This window comes from Sinocyclocheilus anshuiensis, unplaced genomic scaffold (assembly GCF_001515605.1).
Source record: "Sinocyclocheilus anshuiensis isolate Anshui unplaced genomic scaffold, SAMN03320099.WGS_v1.1 scaffold2935, whole genome shotgun sequence".
Classification (NCBI taxonomy): Eukaryota; Metazoa; Chordata; class Actinopteri; order Cypriniformes; family Cyprinidae; genus Sinocyclocheilus; species Sinocyclocheilus anshuiensis.
Genome location: NW_015548338.1, coordinates 507 through 13064, shown reverse-complemented (window position 1 = coordinate 13064; position 12558 = coordinate 507). Strand labels below are relative to the sequence as shown.

Sequence of the window (12558 nt, the reverse complement as noted above, 5' to 3'; positions counted from 1 at the left end):
TCACCAAGTGATTTACTCGTCACAGTTTGATCTCTGTCCAAATGATAAGGTTCCCAAAACCATCAGTTTCCAAATCAGAATGAGAATCCTGTTCCTTAAGCCAAGTTTCCATAAAAGCAAGAAGGCATGCACTGCTTCAACAATGCCGTTGTCTATTTACACGTATAGCATGACAAATAATTAACTGCACTTGAAGCTTTCATAAAATAAAACATTAAACACACAAAACGGTATATGACATCATAATGAAGACGAACTATATGTTGAAAAGTAATTCTGGAAGGAATGGCGGATGGCGTTGCGTGGGGACGTAATGACATGTACAATTAATCAATTTATGTACTATAACATGGAAAACGGGAACATGAAAGGATTATTCTAAAAGCAACTCATGTAAACATCTTAATCATAATATTGTGTTATTCAGAAAAAGGTAAATAATTAGATTACTGATGTCCATGTAAACGTGGTCACTGAGAGCAAGTAAAAAGCTTTTTCCCAGTTTGAATTAACATGTGACTCTCAAGGCTTCCTTTACATGTGAAAGCATTTCCACACTAAGGACAGGTGAAAGACTATTCTGAAGTGTGAATACACACATGCTCATTAAGTTGTCTTTTCTGAGTAAAACTCTCTCCACACTGAGAGCAGCTGAAAGGTTTTATTCCAGTATGAATTTTCATGTGATTCCAAAGGCTTGCTTTATGGCTGAAAGCGTTTCCACACTGAGAGCAGACGAAAGGCTTTATTCCCATATGAATTAACATGTGATTCTTAAGACTTGCTTTATGGCTGAAAGCGTTTCCACACTGAGAGCAGCTAAAGCGCTTTATTCCCATATGAATTAACATGTGATTCTTTAGGGTTTCTTTACGTGTGAAAGTGTGTCCACACTGAGAGCAGGTGAAATGCTTTTCTGAGGTGTGAGTTAGCATATGCTCATTAAGTTGTTTTTTTTGTGTGAAACTCTTTCCACACTGAGAGCAGGTAAAAGGCTTTATTCCCATATGAATTAACATGTGATTCTTCAGGCTTCCTCTACGAGACAAAGTCTTTCCACACTGAGAGCAGGTGAAATGCTTTTCTGAGGTGTGAGTTAGCATATGCTCATTAAGTTGTTTTTTCAGTGTGAAACTCTTTCCACACTGAGAGCAGGTAAAAGGCTTTATTCCAGCATGAATTAACATGTGATTCTTCAGGCTTCCTCTACGAGACAAAGTCTTTCCACACTGAGAGCAGGTGAAAGACTTTTCTGAAGTGTGAGTTAGCATATGCTCATTAAGTTGTTTTTTCTGTGTAAAACTCATTCCACACTGAGAGCAGACGAAAGGCTTTATTCCAGCATGAATTAACATGTGATTCTTCAGACTTTCTCTACGCGACAAAGACTTTCCACACTGAGAGCAGGTGAAAGGCTTTTCTGAAGTGTGAGTTAGCATATGGTCATTAAGATGTCTTTTCTGCATGAAACTCTTTCCACACTGAGAGCAGCTGAAAGGCTTTATTCCAGTATGAATTTTCATGTGATTCTTAAGGCTTTCTTTGCGTGTGAAAGTATTTCCACATTCAGAGCAGGTGAAAGGCCTTTTTCCAGCATGAACAATCATCATGTGTTCGTTAAGTCTTCTTTTGTGTTTGAAAGTTTTTCCACACTCAGAGCAGGTGAAAGTCTTTATTCTAGTATGAATACTCATGTGATTCTTAAGGTATTTTTTACGAGTGAATGCGTTTCCACACTGAGAGCAGCTGAAAGGCCTTTTGACTTCTTTTCTTTGAATGTTTCGTTGCGAGCAACTTTTTTCAGTTTTGGAGCAACTCACTGATGTTTCTCCAGTGATGACATCATGAGCTTTCTGACACTGATATTTCTCCTCCACTTCATTCAGATCTTGTTCTTCTTTTATGTTCATCAGGCCTAAAATGAAAACATTAAAATGATGAAAATCAATTGCGAAATTTGGAGAACAAAAGGAACTTGGGGTTAGGGCTGCACGATAAATCGAAATGGAATCGAAATCACGATTCGACAGAAGCTGCGATTGTCATGCGTATCTTTCAGTGAAGCACGGTTCTGTGATCAGCAGTAAATCTCCATTCAAAGGCCAGAGGGCACTCTCGCGCAGAAACCTCAAATACGCCTCGCAGAAGAAACCCAGAAAATGCCTATAGTGGTAGCTGGATAAACAGAAGATTTAACTGCTTTTATTGATTCAACGTGACTAATAAACACACGATTATGACAATATATGGTTTATCAGAGTTAATATTATTATAATTTTCATTAAAATAAAGTATGTTTATAATGCAATGCCTTTATCACTGCTTAGAATACTATGAAATATGTCGCGTGCCTTATTCTGTGTAAGAAGCCACCATCTCACAGAAGGATTTATTTCAAACACTCGACTGACGTTATGAAGTGAGTTTGGAGTAAAAATATGTTATTAAATGTGGTATTTTCACAGGCTATCAGATGGAGCAGCATTTACTACACAGAGCCGTAGTTCACTGACAAGCTATGCAAAAAAAAAAAGTATTTTTTCCATTTTAATTTTTCTGGACTCCTTTTTAATGGTTAAATTAAATTATATGAATCAAAAAATTAAAATGTCTAATTGAGTAAATTCATGAAACTTAAACAACTTAACATCAATTTATCAAAAGTTTAACAAAAATTACATGTTTAGGGCCCTGTGAAATGTTTTATTTTTTCCAACCTTATGTTTTATTGTTACCAAATTCTGTTTTAACATGTCTAATTATTTGAAAGCATAAAAACAAGTTTAATTTATTCTTACAATAGCCTAATGATTTTTTCCTCAGAAATTCTGTGTTGTGTATTTACATTTTTAAGGCATAAAACAGTCATTTAATTTATCTTTTAATTACTGAAAATTAACTCAATTTTATTTTTGGAAAATAAAGGGGATTTATTATTACAATTAAAACATTGAAGAAATATTGTATGATTATTCCTTAAAAATAAGGTTTTAATAATTTTAGTACTAGTAGTAGCCTGTTACGTACATTCTACTGAACAACAGTAATATATTTCTGCCACAATGTCTTCAAGTTAAACCAAACTTTTTTTTTGACGGGTTACCGTGAATACCTTTACATTCCTGTGTTTATATGATATGAGGATAGCTTTACTCAAATGAAATGGTAAAATGCTCAGGAAGTGACTCTCAGAGCAGTTCTGAAGATGTTGTTCATGTATTTATGTCCTCATTAGTGAGACGGCAGACGTTCAGTACGAGCAGTACACAAAAACGCGCGTCTGCGCCATTCATTAACACATAGACACGCAGAATTCAAATTTAAATAGTTGTTTTGCGGCTTAATATTTACAAATACTAGTGGGAGTGTGCTCACTTGAGTGTGCTCATCGGGGCGGAACTCCGCTGTGCGCGATGCAGAGAGCGCGACCATGTAACGTAGAGACAGAATTGACATGCCGTCAAGTAAATAAGATAAATAACATAAGGCTATTTAGTTTGTTTACTAAAAGAACAAGGTATAGACCTGTTCTATAGGAAAGGTAACTTTAAATGTCTTCTGTTGTGATCTGGCGCTATATAGAAAATAAAATTAAATAAAATTAGAGGGCACCCCTCTAATATAATGGCAGGGGAAACACTGGCGATGATGTGGCTTCTTACACAGAATAAGGCATGCAATATTTCATAGTATTCTAAGCAGTGATATATAAAGTCTATGTCGATTAGTATTGCATTATTATATACTTTATTATAATGAAAATTATAATAAGACAAAATCAGATAAATCATATATTGCCATAGGCAATTGTTTATTAGTCACGCTGAATAAATGAAAGCAGTTAAATCTTCTGTTTATTCAGCTAGTGCTATAGGGATTGCCTGGGTTTCTTCTGCAGGGTGTATTTGGAGTTTCTCTGGCCTTCAGATGGAGATTTACTACTGATCACAGAACACTGCTTCACTGACGAGATACACATGACTATCACAGCTTCTGTCTAATTGTGATTGTGATTTCATTTCGATTTATCGTGCAGCCCTAGATGACAACATTGTCAAAACGATCCCTGTTCACAAGAATTCATGAAAACTAAAAACGCCATAGCCGCGGGAACATTTTTATCTTGGGGGGGGCATATTGTGCTGAGGGCGGGGCTTGATGTTGCAGGGCGGGGCCGCGGTGGGGGATTTAAAAACAAAATCCTAATATTAAACAGCCCAAACTCTTATAGATGAACATAAAAATTAATTAAAACAGAATTATATGAGAACTAATATATATTTGTGCTTTGTGATTTTAGTTCAGTAATTATTTATTTAATATTTCTATTATTTAATGGGATTTTACTAAATATTAACATGTAACAGATCTAACACTGTTACCTTAGTGGTTGTGTTTTTCCGTTCCATTAGGTGGCAGTAACCATCTTCCTAGATGAGTATTTAGCCAGGTACTATACATGAAGTAATTAGGCAAGCGTTTGGATAGAGGAAGTAATGGCTTTCTTGTGCTATTCCAACCTTCTTTCTGAGGTCCTATGATTGAGGAATTTGTTTCCTTTTGGTCAATTAGTAAGCAGTGTTGTGTTTTCATGCATTGTATATTTTGGTGATTTGAACTTAATGTGTAATTGTTGTATTGCGTATGTATTGATCATTGAGACAATCATGCATGCTAATTGTGAATGTGTCTTTACTTAGAGGGACCTCTATTCCTTGCTTTCTTTCTTATGAGGAAAGAGTTCAAAAGGTTTGCTTCCACAAACTGCCCACTTTGTTGTTTGTTGATGGACTCATGAACACTTGGGACGTTTTACACGAACACAAAGATCAGGTGGATTCTACATGTGGAAGACAGGAGGACTCTTTGTTATATCAAGTTTGACTTGCTTATGTCAAAATTGGATTACCACTAATTGAACATTGCTTTCCTAGAGTCGGGATTTTTGCATGGACATCATAATTTCAACCATTACCAAACACTGTTGGCTTCATCATCAGCTAAGTTTTACCATTCTTATTTCTGGTTCATATCACCCCAATATTGAACATTTCTTGAATATTTTATTTTGTGATTATTTTTGATCATTTGATTTCATATTTTCTATTTGGTGTTTCGCTGTTTTCTGTGCAATGTAAATGTTTGTGATGATTGATGGGGTTGTTGAATATAATATACGTGCAAATCACTGCAAGTTGTGGGTTTGTTGCTTCATGTACTTTGTTGGGTAAATCCAAAGGATAGAAATAGACCGTAAACTGCAGACATGCATTCCAACGATTTCTACTCCCCATCAAACCACAAGTAGGCCTGTTATGCAAAAATTTGCTAAAGACATTAACTCTAATACTGACTGTACTGCTGACAGTTTGACAGGAAGTCAGTATAACCCACCTGTCAAACTGGAATTCCCTAAATTCAGTAATCATCCAGAGGAAGACCCACTTGCCTTCATTGAACATTGTGAGGAGTATTTCGCTGTCCGCCCATTAACAGATGAAGAAACTATAGCTTCCCTTAATGCTGTCTTCAGTCACACGGCCAAAGACTGGTGGACTGCTGAGAAGAAGAGGGTCCATAATTGGCAGCAGTTCAAATAATCCTTTCTTCAAGCCTTCTTAAATTAAGATTATGAAGTAGTGGCCATGAGAACGCTCATGGAAAGGAGGCAAGGGGTAAATGAAAGTTTTAGGGACTTTGCTTTCCATTACCGTGCCCTGTGCTTAAGGTGGAAAAAGGGAATGACTGAAAAGGAGATGATTCAAGCCATTTTGAGAAACTGCAACCCTCGTCTTGCAGTTACAGTCAGTTCATGAACTGGTCCGGGTTGGGATGCAAGTTGAAAGAGACATTAGTGAATCAAAGAAGTACTGGAACATGATGAACGCAGATGAGCAGCGAAAGAAGAATGTCATGAGTCAAGAGTCACAAAGAAAAAACCCTCCATCCCATACCAGAGTAGTGCAAAACATTCAAGAGAATGTACAACATAATTCTGGGAACCTCACCATACCACTTAACATTCAAGGTAAACTGATAGCTGCACTCATCGACACTGGTAGTACTTTGTCGTTAATGCAAAAATCCATTTGGAGACAGTTGTGTAAAAAAGAAATCTTGCCGTCAAGTGAAGGACAAACGTTTCTTCTTGCCAATGGCCATCATCAAGCCACTGTAGGGAAGGTAATCTGGATGAGTAAAGTGCATGATGTTCCAGTGGAAGTTGAGTTCTACATAATGAACGATTCTGACTTGGCTGTACCTGCTATATTAGGAATGGATTTTTTGTTGAAGTCAGGGATGATAATAGACTTTCAGCATGCCCAGTATACCTTTCCTGCACAAGGGGATGCTGTAATTGCTGTCACACATCCATTTTCCTGGCAGGATACCTTTCCAATGATCCATACTGTCCATTTCTACCTTGCCTTGTCTCTATCACCATGCAATGAGGAGGTTCTTCAATCCATCCGCAGTCTTACAGCCAAAGCAGACACAAGCACACAGGTGCAAATCCAGTTGGAATGTCTGATGTTGGGTTGGTCCTCAGTTTGTACTCATGACATAGGGCATACCACACTGGTCAAACATCGAATCCTTACTACTGATAAGGTGCCTGTAAGGAAAAGAGCTTACAGAGTATCTAAGGAAAAGTAAGCATTCATTGATGAACAGTTGAAAGAACTGTTGGATAAAAATATCATACGTCCATCTACCTCATCTTGGGCTTCACCAGTGGTTGTGATGCCAAAGAAAGACGGAGGGTCACGTTTCTGTGTTGACTATCGTGGACTTAATGCCAAGACACCTTTGGATGCGTACCCCATGCCACAAATACAAGACATTTTGGAGTCCATGCATGGAGCAGCCGTATTTAGTACCCTTGACTTGAAAAGTGGGTACTTGCTATTAGACATGGATCATGACAGCATTCATAAAACAGCCTTTGTTACTTGATCCGGGTTATATGAATTCCAGCATCTACCGTTTGGCCTGAAAAATGCCGTAGCATCATTCCAAAGATTAATGGAGTACGTGCTCAGAGATCTGAAGGGTAAATGCTGCATGGTGTATATTGATGATGCGATGATCTACTCAAAAGACGAGCAAGATCGCCTCCAGCACATCCAACAGGTCTTCCATTGTCTGTCCAAAGCTGGTCTCACCCTCAATCTGAAAAAATGCAATTTCATTCAGAAATCCCTTACGTTTCTTGGTCATATAGTCTCTGGAGAAGGAATAAGAAGAGATCCGGACAAAGTTTCAGCCATTCGATCATTTCCCACTCCACAATCTCTGAAAGAAGTACAAAGATTCTTGGGATTAGCCGGGTGCTATTATAGATTCATCCCCAATTTCTCAGAAAAAGCAGCACCTCTTCATGCATTAAAACAAAAAAAATGCAACATGGACTTGGTCAGAGCAGTGTCAGCAGTCATTGGATATACTCAAGATGGATTTAACCAATGCACCTGTTCTGGCAAACCCTGATCTTGATAAGCCTTTTAAAGTTCAGACCGATGCTAGTGAAGTAGGGTTGGGAGCTGTGCTTACCCAGGAAGTAGAAGGAAACGAACGTGTCATTGCCTATGCATCCCGGTTATTGAGGGGAGCAGAAAAGGTCTATTCGGTATCAGAAAAGGAATGCTTGGCAGTAGTGTGGGCTGTCGAGAAGGGGCGGCCCTATCTAGAAGGCAGAACGTTTGAGATTGTCACTGATCACACAGCGTTGACAAGGGCTTTTCAATAACCTAAACCATCATCACAGCTGGTCAGGTGGACCATTTGTCTCCAAGGGTTCCATTTTGTTGTCAAGTATAGAAAAGGCCAGTGTAACATTGTTCCGGATGTGCTTTCCAGAATCTCAAACTGTGACAGTCCACACAATCTCATTGCCCTTGCCCAAATATCTCCCTCTGCAAGCATGCCAGTAGATCTGACTCAAATTGCTATTGCCCAAAGTAATGATCCAGACATACAAGATATAGTTTCTGCAATCTGCAACCAGTCACAACCTCCCGATATGTCCAGTGTGCATCATGTAATTGAAAATGGATTTCTTTTCAGAAGTATTCCTGATGGACAAAAAGGACAGAAGCTTCAACTCATTATTCCACCCATACACCGATTAGCTTTCATTCAGTATGCACATGACAACCCACTTAGTGGGCATCTCGGTAGGCTCAAAACTCTTCTCCGACTGTTGGAAACAGTCTACTGGCCAACCATAAGGAAAGATGTATGAAGTTATTGCAAAGAGTGTCAAGTGTGTCAACGACATAAACCAACGTTTTCCAAACTCTCTGGTCAACTACAATCCACACCTGTATTTGAACCTGGTTTCATGCTAGGTGTTGACTTAATGTGGGTCCTTTCCCTAGAAGCAGCAAGCAAAATGATATCTTATGGTCGTTGTGGATTACTGTTCCAAGTGGGTGAAGATGCTTCCACTTATATCTGCAAAAACTCCACAGATTGCAAGAATTTTGGTGGAAAAGATCTTTACTTGTTGGGGCATACCAACATACCTAGTGTCTGATCATGGAACACAGTTTACATCTCAACTCCTTAGTTTTGTGTGCAAACAGTGGGGCGTTGTTCAAAAACTAACAACCGCTTACCATCCCCAGACCAACCTTACTGAGAGGGTTAACAGAAATCTGAAGACAATGATTGCCTCGTATGTAGGGGACCATCACAAACTCTGGGACAGATGAATTCCAGAATTCAGATTTGCCATCAATACTGCCTTTCACGAAAGCACTGGGTTCACTCCTGCCGAAATAGCGCTAGGAAGGAAACTTAAAGGTCCAATGGGACGTGCATTTCAGAGACCACCGGATCCCAACCACCCTGCCTATCCCATACTTGTAACAGATCTAACACTGTTACCTTAGCGGTTGTGTTTTTCCACGCCATTAGGTGGCACTAACCATCCTCCTAGATGAGTATTTAGCCAGGTACTATACATGAAGAAGTAGACAAGCGTTTGGATAGAGGAAGTAATGGCTTTCTTGTGCTATTCCAACCTTATTTCTGAGGTCCTATGATTGAGGAATTTGTTTCCTTTTGGTCAATTTGTAAGCAGTGTTGTTGTGTTTTCATGCATTGTATGTTTTAGTGATTTGAACTTAGTGTGTAATTGTTGTATTGCGTATGTATTGATCATTGAGACAATCATGCATGCTAATTGTGAATGTCTTTATTTAGATGGACCTTTATTCCTTGCTTTCTTTCTTATGAGCAAAGAGTTCAAAAGGTTTGCTTCCACAAACTGCCCACTTTGTGGTCAACCATAAACTCAAAAAAGGGTAGCAGTTATAAACATTGCTGACTTTTGGTCAGTGAGCACTAGGGGTGCTCCGATTGATCGGCTACCGATCACTATCGGCCGATAATCACGTTGGGATGACTGATCGGCGGTCTCTAAAAGCCGATCTCAAAAAACGATCTCAAGCTGATGCCGTGAGAGGTTTGGCACGACATGCAGCGGCACCGTCTCAGTCTCTGTCCGGCGTGGGTAAAATAATTATAATGCTGAAGGTGAGGTACTCACCTTCATATTTCTTCATTAAATAACTTATAAAGTAATTTGAAAACCTTGTGTGAGACGTAATTTCACAAACAGTGTGAGTGAATCACCACGCGCGCTCTCTCTGTCTCTCTCAAAATACATGGCTTCAAATCACCACACATCGCGTCTGTCTATAAGTGAGCTGCACAATTGACACAGGAATTGTCACTTGCACAATCGAGGCAGTTTCACATTGTCACTAAAGTTTATAAATTGCATTACTTTTTAATTCTTGCCAGTGTTTAACCATTCAGCACTCACGCACTCTCCTGGAGACTGAGCGCTCATGCACACTGGCCATTCAGCGCTCGCGCGCTCTCCTGGAGACTGAGCGCTCATGCACACTCGCAGCGCACACACGTCATGCCAGGTTCACATTAATCAGTTTGCAGTGCGTATGTGGTGTGTATTTTTTTCCGCGCTCATGTTAACGGATTAATAAAGCGTTCATACTGCACACAGTTGCGGTCCGTCAGTGCGTTCCAGGAGTGGTGCGTCTGCTGCAGTGCAGAGATAGTTTCCGCACCGAGTCTATTTTTGCTGCACTGCAAGTGCTGAATTAAAGTAACAGCCAGGAGCGCCGCTAGCAATTTTGGGCCCTATGAAAGAATATGAGGTTGGGCCCCCTACCGCACCAAACATACACTATATTGCCCAAAGTATTGGGAAACACTCAATAAAACAAAAAAAAACTAATCGCCAAACACCAGTGACATTTTAGACACTTCCAAAACTGTGGCAACAAAGATGGAAATACAATTTTTAAATACATAAATTATGTTTCCATCTTTGATGCCACAGTTTTTGGAAGTGCCTTTTTCTGTTCTAAAGAAGGGAGTGTCCATATGTATGTACAAGTCATTGGTGTTTGGTGATGAGTTTTTGGCTCAAGGTCTGCATTTAAAGTCTCACCAGAGGTGTTCAGCTGGGATTAGGACTTGGCTTTGTGCAGACCAGTCAAGTTCTTCCACACTGACTGAATCAATCTTTTTTTTTTAACCTTGCCTAATACACAGAGGCATTGTCGTGTTAGAATAGAAAAGGGTCCTGTTCAAACTATTGATATAATATTAGAAGCACACATTTCCCTAGAATAGCATTATATGCTTAAACATTAAGATTTGTACTCATGGAAATTACTAAAGTAGTCAAACCTGTTCATTAGAAGGGGGTGTCCCAATATCTTTTTTTTTTTAACCTTGCCTTATACACAGAGGCATTGTTGTGTTAGAATAGAAAAGGGTCCTGTTCAAACCACTGGTATAAAATTAGAAGCACACAATTCCCTAGAACAGCATTATATGCTTTTTTTTTTAACTAAAAATTAGAAATGACTAAAGTAGTCAAACCTGTTCATTAGAAGGGGGTGTCCCAATACGTTTGGCAATATAGTGTACAAGCCAGCCTAGCTATTCAAAATCTTTGTCTGCAATTTAATGATATTGACCTATTACTTTTGCTATTTCTTTTGATCATTAGGTATCAGTAACATAATTCATTCAGAACCTGTTTTATGGACATAGACTATATCTATATCATCTATATCTGCCTTCCAGTCTATAAGGTCCCCTTCAAAGTCCAGCAGTCCCAGATACACAGTAAGCTCACCCTCAGTCATGGTGCAGTGGGCGGAGCTCCTTTCCGCGCTCTCGCTGTCCACGGATTTTTCCCTCGTGGTGGGCGTTGTAGCCGGCTCTTGCACCTGGTCTGACGTCACTAGCAGCTCTGGGCACATACAGCATACAATGTTAAAAATGTTCTACATTATGAACCTTAACCCAAAAACCTTTAGCTTCATACACTATAGATAATTGTGACCCTGCCTGTGGAAACCCAGCTAAAGTTTTTTTTTTTTAAACAGTAGATGAGTAACTTAATTCACTCCTTGATTTGCTTAATAAATATGAAGGTATTTTTGGTGCAAAACAACTGAGTGTCCGTGACAGCAGAATTTGTAGTTGTAGAGAATAGCCACACATGTGTATCAGTAAATCTGAAGTCACAGACAAAAGTTGCAAACTTGTAGATTTTTTTTCTCTTCCACAAACACAACACAACAGTTACACCTTCTTGAATCCTTCACTGCAGGTGCACAAATCCTATTCTACGAATCACAAATCAAGAAACTCGTACGCTCACATGTTTTGCTACAATTGCTGCAGTGAATATGGTGCAAAACACATTCACACACCTGCATCAAAAAATGTGTCACCGAAAAAAAAAGTCACCGACGAATTTTGTACATCCGCAAATCAGTTTGTGAATTCTTGCAATGAGATTTGCATGCTTGTAGAATGTTTTCTTACATATATTTTTTTTTCTTGGTTGCTTTTTCTAGCACAAACACAAGTGCATAACTACAACGGCGTGAATCTGCTGCTACGAGTCTCAAACACTGTTTTTCGCTTGCAAATGACAAGTTTCACGTTCTCTCCCTTATGCACCACCTATCTGTGTGAAAAATGGTGCAAAAGTGATTTGTGCATCTGTAGAGGCAACGGCGGGCACTGTTCAGAGAGCAGAGAATTTCGGCCAATCAGAAGAGCTCATTTCGGCGCCTGAAACACGCCCCCTAGTTTTAGCCACAACCCCGAAAAATCGCAAGCTGCGAGCATCTTGACAGCGATGTAGATAACTTGACTACTTAAATTTGTAAGGGAATTAATTATTATTAATTCATTCAGGTTTTGATAGGACTCGGATCTGAAAATACGAAGTTCACCTGATTAAACCGATTTCAAATTTGTTATGTTACACTTTAAATCAAGGGTCGTCCAGCGAGCCGTGACCTCAGTATATTTTAACAAATTGACTATGTATTCTCCTGGCCACGGATAAATACGTTCTTTGATAATTTGTAAGCTCTTAGAGAGGTAACGTTGATCTTGGCAAAAGTTTTGACCTGGAAATTATGACACCAAACCAAAGATTCTTTATAAATGAAACATGAATTTTATTGGCTACTCTAGAATACATCAAAACTA

At 39.0% G+C, this 12558-nt stretch overlaps 1 protein-coding gene across 1 annotated transcript; it reads right to left on the bottom strand.

Annotated features, from left to right (window-relative positions):
- Window positions 1–414: 414 nt before the first annotated feature.
- LOC107656557 (gastrula zinc finger protein XlCGF26.1-like) lies at window positions 415–1911 on the bottom strand. Its single transcript, XM_016444457.1, has one exon. The coding sequence runs from the start codon at window positions 1908–1910 to the stop codon at window positions 576–578; it is 1335 nt and encodes a 444-aa protein (XP_016299943.1). The 5' UTR covers window position 1911; the 3' UTR covers window positions 415–575.
- Window positions 1912–12558: the final 10647 nt, after the last annotated feature.

Coding starts and splice junctions, on each gene's coding strand:
- LOC107656557 (XM_016444457.1), bottom strand. CDS start 1,910: ATGAACATAAAAGAAGAACAAGATCTGAATGAAGTGGAGGAGAAATAT.